At 48.8% G+C, this 12,621-nt stretch overlaps 1 protein-coding gene across 1 annotated transcript in view; it reads right to left on the reverse strand.

Annotated features, from left to right (window-relative positions):
* Positions 1-4,990, reverse strand: part of LOC144719096 (cAMP-dependent protein kinase type I-beta regulatory subunit-like) — a 94,827-nt gene extending 89,837 nt beyond the window's left edge. The window contains exon 1 of the mRNA XM_078594913.1: positions 3,805-4,990. Within this exon, the coding sequence (XP_078451039.1) occupies positions 3,805-3,975 (171 nt within the window). The 5' untranslated portion in view covers positions 3,976-4,990. The remainder of the gene's footprint in view (positions 1-3,804) is intronic.
* Positions 4,991-12,621: the final 7,631 nt, after the last annotated feature.

The raw sequence follows: 12,621 nt of genomic DNA on the forward strand, positions 1-12,621 counted from the left end.
ACAATACCTGGAAAATCACCGAGGAATGTCTATTTTAGCATAATATAGAAGCATAAATTAGACTTACCTTTTGTCTCAAGTGCTGAAGAAATAAATCAAGACACTAAATCCACTTTGTTGCTGCGTAGAATTATTTATTAAAATAACTTTCAATAAAGAAACGTGAAACTTAAAGCGAATTTGCGAAAAAAAATATTTCTGCTCCACCTTCTGCGTGAGTGTAAAAATCTACCTGCTCATGTATATTAATGAGAGAGGTGCGGCATGTGGAGTGACGTCACGCGCGTTACACACAAACAGACATTCTTGGCTCATTATAGTAGTGATACTCTCTCTTTCGGTAAAGTTACGTAGATAAATAGTAGTAATGCCGTGGAAAGACGCATGTTCTGTTTGCCATAATGATGCTGCTGGTAGTGATGACGATGATGATGACGGGGGTAAAGGTTGCTGTTGTTAAAAATGACCATGATGGTTTAGGACACACAGGGTTGTATGGACACATTTGCTGATTATATTAATTATGATGATGATGCGCGATGATGCGCGATGATTGTGCTGCTGCTAATGATTATTACGACGCTGATGATGCTGCTGATGTTTTTTGTGCTGCTGCTGCTTACGACGATGATGATGTTATTAATATCCCTACTCATGAGACCGGATTCGTAGATGCATTCCTGTGTGTAAAATATGTCCGTATGTTTGTGTAGGTATATTTATGTATAGAATTATATGTAGACATGTGTACTGTACATGCATCTGTGGCTGACTAAAATGATGGATGATGGTGGTGCATGTGTATGCATGCATGTGTTGATGGATGTGTTAATTACTCATCACACACACACACTGATAAATATCACATGACATACCCAAAACAAAGACAAAGATCCCCCGTATAGCCTCAACAGACTCTTGGGGCAAGTGCTGTTAGCGAGCACCTGTGAAGGCCGGCACTGTGGCACACGAGGGGGTGGGTGGCCAGCACCACGCCCGGCCGCCTTTGTCTCCCTAGTGGCGGTGTTTAGACACCATACACCAAGTGCTCATTTGAGGCTGAGTCGATGGTGGTGCATGTGTATGCATGCATGTGTTGATGGATATGTGAATTTATCATCACACACACTGATAAATATCACGCGACATACCCATAACACACATAACACTTCACACACACATCACACACCCATCAGCAATAAAATACACCCCAAACACAACCCATTAAATCGTTTGACCCATAGCACTAAACAAAATTATATCACACATACCCATCACGAACAACACACCCATCCCACAAACATGCGTCATCCGTCCCTCGTTACCCACCCCAAACGCAGACACTAAACACAACCCCATCCGCACACACACACCACACACACCACACCACACACCCATCAATCCAATCGCACTCATCACAAACACATCACTCACCTATGACACCCATCACATCGCACACTGCCCACCCACACCCCTCTCATGGACACACTTATATCACCCATCACACACCGGTCACACTCACCTATGACAAAGACAAAGATCCCCCGTGTAGCTTTAACAAATTTATTGGGGCAAGTGCTTTTAGCGAGCACCTATGAAGGCCGGCACGGCGCACGAGGGGGTGGGTGGTCAGAACCACGCCCGGCCGCCTTTGTCTTCCTAGTGGCGATGATTGCTACACACCGCACCAGGTACTCATTGAGGCTGAGTCGACCTAGCAGAGGTCCGGGACCGGTTCGTGAGCGGGAATCGAACTCAGGTGGCCGGGTTCGTAACCTCCCCACTCACCTATGACACCCATCACCCACATACATCAACACACACCACACGCCCATCATATCACACATCTATCACACCCCCCATCGTTCATCAGATCACAACACCAACCACATATCACACACCCATCACTGTCCTATGGCACCCAACACATCACACAACGTACCCATCACACACCCATCACACACCCAATCCAATTGACCATCACAACACCAACCACACCTGTCACCCATCAACATCACTCACCTATGGCACCCACTACAACACACACCCATCATGATATAACCCCCATCGCCCATCTCGTTACACACCTATCACTCACCTACTGTATCACCCAGCAACCGTCATCACTCATCTCAAAGCCCATATAGATTTAATAGATTGTTAAGGCAAGCGCTGTTAGCGAACACCTAATGAAAGCCAATACGGGGGGGGCGGGTGGCCATAACCACGCCCGGCCGCCTTTGTCTCCCCAGTGCTGACGCTTACACACCGGACTCATCTGAGGCTGAGTCGACCTAGCGGAGGCCCGGGGACCGGTTCAGACACAATATTGGTAACCGATGTTGTGTGGCCAAGGGATCGATGTCAGCACGAGTGCGTGCGCTAACCACTTGCGCCACCGCTCCCCCGTCACCACCAATCACTCACCAGTCATCTCGCACACAAAGACAAACATCTCCCCGCGTTAGCGAGCAGCACCTACGAAGGCCGGAACGGCACGCGAGGGGGTGGCCAGCACCACGCCCGGCCGCCTTTGTCTCCCCCAGTGGCGACGTTTACTGCACACCGCACCAGGTACTCATTTGAGGCCGAGTCGACCTAGGGGAGGCCCAGGACCGGGACCGGTTTAGATAGCCTGAGCAGATTTATTGGGGCAAGTGCTGTTAGCTAGCACCTATAAAGGCCGGCACGGCACACGAGGGGGTGGGTGGCCAACACCACGCCCGGACGCCTTTGTCTCCCTAGTGGCGATGTTTACACATCGCACCAGGTACTCATTTGAGGCTGAGTCGACCTAGGGGAGGCCCCGGACCGGTTCAGATAATCGTCACTGATGTTGGCCGTGAGCGGGAATCGAACCCGGGTCACCAGGTTCGTAGCGTAGCGCAGCGAACCGCTACAATACCTCCCCCCACAATATACATACATCATGTAGTGTGGGTTCCATGTCAGCACATGTGTGTCAGCACATACACACATGCACACACACATACATACACACATACATACATACACACACACATACACACACACATACATACACACACACGTACACAACAACAACAACAACCGCCATTCGCCACTAAGTGGCGGTGACGTCACCACGACGCTTGTGCCAGGCCATGTGCACCCTGAGGCCACGTGAAGTGTCGAACGCCCGCTGGCAGGAGGTCACGGGGCAGACCCATGTGCCACGGGTCGACTGACCGAGATGACCGAGATGACTGGCTGATGCACCACCTGTGCCCCCTACTGTGCCAACTTGCTGTGCTTTAGCCACCCGGCGCTCCGCTCGTTGTTGTGAGCGTCGCTCCTCCGCCCTCCGTTGTTGTTGGAGGGCGACTGCCTCCAACTGCCCAGTAGCGTCCTTCACGAGCCTCCTCCACTGAGGCCGATCTTGACACCGCTGGTACCAGTCATCGGCAAGTCCACTCAGCTCCACGTCCTCCTGTACCACATCACTCCATCTCTTCTCTAGCCCGTGCCGCGCCCGTTTAGCCCCCTCGATCCGGCCGAACAAAAGCTGTTTAGGCATGCGGTGACTGGGCATGCGGGCTACATGACCCAGCCAACGCAGCCTTGCCTGCCGGAGGAGCTCACTGATGGGACTTTGCCCAGATCTTTCAAGGACTTGTGAGCTCCTCACACAATCCAGCCTGGTTAAACCCAGGATGGATCGTAGGCAGGCCAGCCTAAATGTTTCCACGTACACACACACACATACACACACATACACACACGTACACATACACACACGTACACACACATACACACACGTACACACACATACACACACACACGCACCTTATCGAGTTTCTCGAAGTACTCCTTGAGGAAGCGGAGCGGCCGTTCAGGTTTGGCGATGCACATCGTCACGATGCAGTCCTTCAGCATCTGCTGCACGCGATGCTTCTGCACGTACGCCTCGCACTCGCGCAGGGCTTGCTCCTCCGCAGAGAGGATGGAGGAGGCCATTTGTGTGATCAGCTCCTCTCTCTCTCTATCACTCACTCACACTCACCACCACCACCACAAACACTCGCTAACTCTATCCCCTACTCTAGCTCCTTCTCGGTTCTCTCGTTCACTCCCCACCCCCCTCGCCTCCTTGTGTAAGCTTTGTGTCGATGTGCGTATGTCGATGTGTATGTCACCTACGTGTCTGTCTTACGTGTGTCAGGATGTCTGTTTCTATTGTATGGATGGGTGTGTGTGTATATCAGTGCGCCGTTAGCGAGCGCCTATTATGCATACAGTCTCTAAGGATATTTAGTGTATTGTTCTTTGTCAGTGTGCTCGTCTGTTGTATGTCGACGTGGATGTATGCTATGTCTATGTCAGTCTTGTGTGCGTGATGGTCATCCGCTCGCTATGTATCCGTGCGTCTCTTGATTGACAGCGTCCACTCACGTATCTCGATCTCCCCCGATCCCGAGCCGCCTTTGTATCGCTCCTGTATACTGTCAGTGTACAATATATCTCTGTGCGTGTATACACACATGCAGGTATTGTCCCTGTGGTCTGTTTCTCCCCCTCGTCTCGATCTCCTCCTCCGCGTATTCTCTCTGCTGTGTTCTATAAATCACTCCCGTCTCGACCCACGTGCACGCCGGTGTGTGTCTGTCCGTATTTGTGTGTCTCTCTCGCTCCGTCACGCTGTGTATCTCCGTCTCTCTCTCTCTCTCCTGCTCTCTCCTCTCTCTCTCTCTCCCCGATCTCTTCCCGATCTCTTCCCCACTCCTCTCCCTTCGTCCGCGTGTCGCTCCCTCGTTCCGCCGCTGTGTGTCTCCGTCTCTCTCTCTCTCCGCTCTCTCTCCACTCTCTCCCCGATCTCTCTCCGCTCTCTTCCTCTCCCTTCGTCCGCGTGTCGCTCCCTCGCTCCGCCCGTGACGCACTCTCTGCACACACGCGCACTGTAGCTGGAACTGTAAGTCGGAATAATGATGCGAGGGAGCTCGTGATGATGGGGAGGGTGACGCACGCACGCACAAAGACAAAGATCCCCCGTGTAGCCTTCACAGAGTGGAGGGGCAAGTGCTGTTAGCGAGCACCTATGAAGGTCGGAACGGTGCACGATGGGGTGGGTGGTGGGTGACCAGCGCCACGCCCGACCGCCTTTGTCTCCCTAGTGGCGATGTTTACACAGCGCACAAGGTACTCATTTGAGGCTGAGTCGACCTAGGGGAGGCCCGGGACCGGTTCAGATAAACGTCACTGGTGTTGGCCGTGAGCGGGAATCGAATCCGTGTCGCCGGGTTCGTAGCGCAGCGCGCTAACCGCTACAGCACCGCTCTCCACTACGCACATACACACACACTCATATACACACATACGCACTCGGTTACATACACAATCACACACGCAGTTATACACACACAATTATACGCAATGGCATACACACTCAACTACATACACACAATCCCATACACCGTTACATACACAATTACACACACACTCGGATACATACACAATCACATACACACTCAGTTACATACACACAATTACACACAATCGCATCCACACTAATTTACATACACGCAGCACACAATTGTACACGATAACATACACACACCGTTACATGCACGCACGCAATTACACAAAATCACATACACAATTACACACACCTCGGATACATACGCAATCACATACACACTCAGTTAAATACTGTTCACACATAATCATGCGCACACAAACACAATCACACACACAACCGCAGTTACGCCACATTTATACACACACACAAACAAAATTTACATCCGAAGACAATTAATTATATATTGTATAAACGACCACAAGTACATACACGCAATAGTAAACACACACACACACTCCAATTCAGTGCGGTATATCGAAGTCAGAGCAAGCCTCCCGTACATCACGTGACTTGTGTGGCCACGCCCACTCTGAACCCCTCCCTCCGCCCCCTACGAAAACAGACGCTGCTGCCTTCCCCCCCGTGGAGCAGCGATGATGCTCTTAATGCAGCCTCTTCCTCCGCATCCTCATCTCTCCTGACCTTTGCTCCCGTGTCCTCCGTTCCCTTTTCCATCATGTTATTGTTTCCCCCACTCTTTTCTCTTTCTCTCCATGCACTATAACCTTGACTCTGCTCCTCTTCCCGCGGTGCTCCATGGGTAAATGTTAGCTAGTATACATAGTACACGCACAATGATGTACACGTGCGCAAGGTAATTCACACGCATACACGTACACAGTAAAGATATCCCCCGTATACACAAAGCAAAGGCAAATGTCCCCCTATAGCCTTAACAGATTGTTGGGGCAAGTGCTGTTAGCGAGCACCTATGAAGGCCGGCACGACACACGAGGGGGTCGGTGGCCAACACCGCGCCCGGTCGCCTTTGTCTCCCTCGTGGCGATGTTTACACACCACACCAGATACTTATTTGAGGCTGACTCAACCTAGCAGAGGCCCGGGACCGGTTCATATAATCGTCACTGGTGTTGGCTGTGAGCGGGCATCAAACTCGGGTGGCCAGGTTCGTAGTGTAGCTCGTTAACAGCTACACTACCGCTCCCCATGGTAATAAACACACATACACGTACACAGTAAAGATATCCCCGTATACCCAGTGCACACACACATGCAATTATAAACAGTACCGTACATATAACACGTACATATACATAGTACACACGCACAAACACACAGAAAAACTCAACACATTCGTCAAACGGGAACAAATATAATAGGCGACGTTTTGGGCAACGACTCTTCGTCATAGCAGAGAAAGAGAGGCCAGGAAGTTCGAGTGGATAACATTTGGGAGACTGCATTCACTACCTGATATAAAAAAAACACATTCCTCCTGCGGAGGGAGCTGGTAGGAACGTTGGGTTGCTCGGCCAATGGCCAGGATCAACGGCGGCGTGGTGTATTCCGCAAATATGCCCGACTGTGAGGGCGGGCACAAGCCGGCGTGAGTAGGTTAAACGTTGAGTTTTATAAGGGCACCATGGGGTGACCAGCCCCTCCCCACCCAGCCCCACCCCTCCCACCCCCCACCCAGCGTCACCCTCCCCACCCATCCCCACCCTCCCCACCCAGCCCCTCCGCACCCTCCCCTCCCCACCCAGCCCCACCCTCCCCACCCAGCCCCTTCCCACCCTCCCCTCCCCACCCAGCCCCTTCCTCCCCACCCAGCCCCTCCCTGCACGACGGACACAATAATCCCCTGTGGGTTGGTGTAACCAGGAGGTTCCTACCAGAACAAGTGAATGTTTGAATTGGCATATCTGCCCAAAAATGAGATATTAAGCAACGGACAACCCTTGAAAATACAAAAATGTACACATGCAGTAAATTGTATCACGTCTAAAAGGAAACGGGAGAAATACTGATTGGGAGTTCCAAAGCACAGTTGGTGTTATCGATGAGCCAGCCCCCCCGTGATCAGCAGAGATGAGAGGGCTCAATCACGAACCTTGAACTTCAATGAGAACGCCCTCCTCACACACACATACTCAAGGCTCCAGTCTCCGTTAGTTGATCATCACGGTGTTTATTTTCAAAGTGTTTTTTTGTTTACCGAACATTGTTTGTTCAGCCTGCGTGGAGTCCTCTACTTACCGGCGATGTGACGGAAACGTGAAGATTCGGGATTTCGATTCGATTCAATAATCTAATGCAGTAGATTTGTCGTCTTTGTCTCGTCTCGTCTGTATTGTTTCTTGTGTATTCTCTTCTACCTCTGCTCTGTGTATGTATGTTGTGCAGTGGGCCTCAAATGGTCAAATAAAACATAATTTGAAATTAGTTGTTATGTTGAACTTTTTTCGCACCTTACGTAGCCAAACGTGCTCATCGGAGATGCGGGGAAGGTCAACAAACTCAACACAAAAAGCAACAGCTTAGTTAACAGCTTAGTTCGAGAGTAAGAAATGTCACACAAGCGTACAGTATGATAATATGCTCACGAGGATGTATTTTCACCAGCCATTGGTTACTTGAGCCACGTTTTCAAGGGGCCACTTGATAAAAGTACATAACCCTACCGTGACACCACGGGCTTATTAGAAGATAATATTTCGTGCGTGTTCTCTCAGCTATGATGCCACCGATGTGTAGTGGCGATCAAACTGGACTTGCAATCCAAAGTACACCGGTTTCGACCTCCCGGCGCGGCAGATTAAATAGTGGGCACGTTTATGCCCCGGTCCAGCAAGCAGTATAAATGGAGTAAAGTGTGGGGACTCCCCGATCTTCCAAGACGCCTGGCCATCGTGGGTGAGTAGGTCAAAGTATCATCCAGATGGGCTCTCTAGAGCTCCCTGAAGTGGACGGCCTACTATCAAAAACTAATTTCTTTAGAACTTATTTTTGTGTTTAGTTTGTTGTCCTTCTCCCGCTCCCCGATTAGCACGGTTGCCTTATGTACGGTGCAAAAGAAGTTGAACATACAGTACATACATCAGCAGTCGTGTTAGCAAGAGATATACCTGTATTTGATATATGCTGGTGGGGAGTTTCACAAGAAATTCCAACATTTACCCCCCCCCCCCCGCAAAAAAAAAAATATCACGGAGTCTCATGGCTGATGTTCAAGAGGGTTTTGTCACCTTGGGAAATTTAACCAATTCCATTGCCGAGAGTCTAGTTCGGCTCGAGACGAAACCGGGGTGCCTGGGAGAAAACCCCACCACGCATCCGAAGGGAGGGTGACGCTCAAGGCTCCGCACAGGTGGATTCAATAGTACAGCTCCATCAGTACTACCATATCTGGGCCACCTTAATGGCCCCACGCCTACAACAACCTGGTAAGCCGAGGTGGTCACCCATCCAAGCACTAGCTAGGCTGAGTTTTGCTTTGCTTTGACAGGTCGTATTGATGCAGGCGGATTTTATTGTTGGTATATATTAGCGTTCTTACTGGTAGGAACCTCCTGGTTACACCAGCCCATAGGGGATTATTCTGTCCGTCCGTCGTGCAGGGAGGGGCTGGTTGGGGAGGGAGGGAGGGGCTGGGTGGGGAGGGGAGGATGGGGAGGGGCTGGGTGGAGAGGGGAGGGTGGGGAGGGGCTGGGTGAGGAGGGTGGGGAGGGGCTGGGTGGGGAGGGTGGGGAGGGGCTGGGTGGGGAGGGTGGGGAGGGGCTAGATGTGGAGGTTGGGGCTGGGTGGGGGGTGGGAGAGGTGGGGCTGGGTGGGGAGGGGCTGGTCACCCCGTGGTGCCCTTATAAAACTCAAGGTTTAACCTACTCACGCCGGCTTGTGACCGCCCTCACAGTCGGGCATATTTGCGGAATACACCACGCCGCCGTTGACCCTGGCCATTGGCCGAGCAACCCAACGTTTCTACCAGCTCCCTCCGCAGGAATGTGTTATAGCCACAATGTCGCGATTAAATTCCACAATCGTTTACCGTATTGACATTTAGGTAAATGTAGCGCCCTCTAGTGTCTGTCGGGCACATCTGAAACATAATTATATGCGACATATACAAGAATCGAACAATCTAAACTTCGCATACAAGCGACTCGATGCCTGTAACCTGAGTTTAAAAACGGAAAATAATCAATAAGTCCATTCATCGCAACACTGTTACCGTCTTTTCTGGAATATAAGATGTATCATTTTCCCCTGTACGTTCAGTATTTTAAAACACAAGCTGGCAGGGGTGCGTCTCACTTTCCGGTGCGGCCAATAATCTGAGGAATACGGTAATAGCCACCAGCACATCCACGTACAAACAAACAATGTTTAACGATCGCGTGAAGATCGCAAATTAATAAATTGACCCTTCCGGTATCTGAGGGCAGTGGATGACGGTTTTAGGGTCGTGGGTTCAACTGGATTAATGGACTTTTTAAACTGGTAATTTTTACGTGGGTGTCTCCGTGGGAACCTTAAGGCATAAGCAAACTAAGAAAAAGCTTAAGGGCCCTAAGAAACTCAAAGAATAGCAATGTATCAAAGATATCTGGACAATTCAAGTCTTAAACTTAAGCAAATTCTCACGAAAGCCAATGACATGCCTTAATCTCATCTCAATGCTGTGTACAACTCTCTGCTCTTATCTCACCACAGCACTGTACATGATCTCATTTGTGTCTACGTTGACCTCACATTTATCTTATTATGTATCTCAGCTCACGCCATCTACAACTTTGTAATGGCTGTGTCGTTCTCTCCTCTCCTCCGTGCCACTCACCACCCCTTCTACCCGAATGTCGTAAGTCTTCGTTTTTTGTAAAGTGTCCCGAGATGCGGGTTGCATTTAGACGTTGTATTCAATGTAATTTGACGTGCGTAGTTTGTTCATTTTAAATGTTTACGATAGCATTTGGGTCCAGAGATGACTTTACATTATTATTGTTAAACATGAATAAATACCAAAGGGTCTCCCTGCTCAAATTCCCTATTTCTAATGCCGTGGCAAAAGATGACGATATCCGTAGTGACTAAAATCTATATTCGTACCCCGCATCTGTTCCATGAGGATTATTTGACTGGGATTTGTTTTGTATGGTTGGTAAAGCTGTTACCCCCCTCGATGTCAAGCGTCTTGGTCTCGTCCTTCTATTGTGATTCCTGCCGCAGAAACGTCCCTCTTGGTCTCATCCGATGTCGTAACCCCCCCCCCCCGCAGCCAGACCTCTTGGTCTCGTCCGTTATATGTTATGAATGTGAAGGATTGACAATCATTCTAGATTTGAAGCTTTCGTGACTGCAAGGATTCATATTCTTAGGTTTTTCGGTAAAGTCACGTAGGTAAAAAAAAATCTAAATTACCTACGTGATTGACAATCAGCCACGAACGTGGATTTATAGATCAAAATACATTCTTGTGTTTTAGAATTATGTGAAATGTCTACTCATTCCTATTTCAAACTAACGGTTGCAACGAATGAGACGGGCTACAAACAGAAACAAATATTAATTATTTAACACAACAGTACTCTTTTGTTACTATTGCATCGAGGGAATTGACGGCATTGTTTTCTCCCCCCCCCCCCCGCGAGACCTCTTCGTGTCGCCCACCGGTCGTCTTGCATCCCACCTCCGCCCGCCCCCCACTTCCCCAAGCCCCACCCCCCACTTCCCCATCAACACCGTTACGATCATCCACGGGGCCGTCCCTTTTGGTTGCGTCCATGCTGTGCAAACTACCCTCCCCTCCTACGTTTTGGGATCACCCAATCTGTAGCCAAACGTCATCCTTCTTCGCTGACCTCATCTGTTTCTCTTGTAAACATCCCCTTCAAGGGGGACTTCACGTCTGTTGGTCTCGTCCATATTTATTTAAGGGGCGTGCCACGGTGGTGTTGATGTTAACTACCTCGCCTTGTATGCAGGAGGTCGGAGGTTTGTGGTTCGATTCCAACCCTGACGCCTGTTGAATATTTGGAGTTGGCATGTTCTCTCCCCGTGGTTGCGTGGATTATTTTTTCGTCTAGGTCATTTAGATAATTTTGTGGCTTTATATTTCCACTTGATAAGCCACTTCGTTGAGCTATCATTTGTGGCCAGGTCGTTTCTGAAAAATAAGTGATTATTGGCTCAGTGGGTTCTACCCGATGAGATTAAAAAAAAACTCGTTTAGGTTTTAGATTTGAAGCTTTCGTGACTGCAAGGATTCATATTCTTAGGTTTTTTCGGTAAAGTCACGTACCGAAACAACCTAAGAATATCGTTTAGGTTTATTTGTATATTTTTGAAAGTGATTTGTTTACCTTTCCTATACTTTGCACTCCTATCGTGTTTTTGGATTGTTTATGTTGTAATGTTCTGACTTTCCCCGACTGGACGTCTGTGAAAAAGAGCTTTATAGATCATCGGATTCCTCCTGTATGAATAAATATTCTGATTTTGAAACGTCACCTGAATGGCTCACAATGATGACATCACCTTTACTCCTCTCATTAAGACCGTAACAGGACCTCTTCACAATTCTGTTTGTTTGCCTGATGAAGCTGATTGTAATCACCAACGAAACGTCGTACACTACTCGAATTTTAAATGATGTGGGTTTACTCCCCAACACACCGGTGTGCTGAAGGTAGCAACTAATTGGCACGTTTTGTTTACGTGACAAACCTTACTAATTGGCTGTGTCGGGTTTAACAAGTTGGCTTCGCGACAAATATTATCCATAATAGAGGGGTTATTTTAGGTTATATTGCGTAAATAGAAATGCGTCGTTAAACCCGCCACCACACGACACAGCCAATTAGTAAGATTGTGTTACGTAAACAGAACATGTCAATCAATGTGTTCCTAGTACAGCTCACCGGTGTGTTGGAGAGTAAATCCACAACGTTGTACAATCTGAGCACTAAAGTATAGTCTGGTTTTAAAGTATAAAAGTCGTGCCACGTAAACAGAACATGCCAATTCGTTTACGAGAAAATCACAATCGAGATTTGAAGTTTTCGTGACTGCAGGGATTCATATTCTTGGTTCTTTCGGTAAAGTCACGTGGAAGGGAAATAATAAAATAATAAAAATATAAAACAATAAAAATTTTCACGACGTTTCGACTGCAACACAAGCAATCATCATCAGGTGTGAAATTCACAGCTAGAAAATTTTCTTGCTGTGGATTTTCTTGCTGTGAAATCCACAGCAAGAAAAATGTATTGCTGTGGATTTCACACCTGATG

The sequence above is a fragment of the Lampetra planeri genome, chromosome 5, assembly GCF_965212315.1.
Source record: "Lampetra planeri chromosome 5, kcLamPlan1.2.h2, whole genome shotgun sequence".
In the NCBI taxonomy this organism is placed as follows: Eukaryota; Metazoa; Chordata; class Hyperoartia; order Petromyzontiformes; family Petromyzontidae; genus Lampetra; species Lampetra planeri.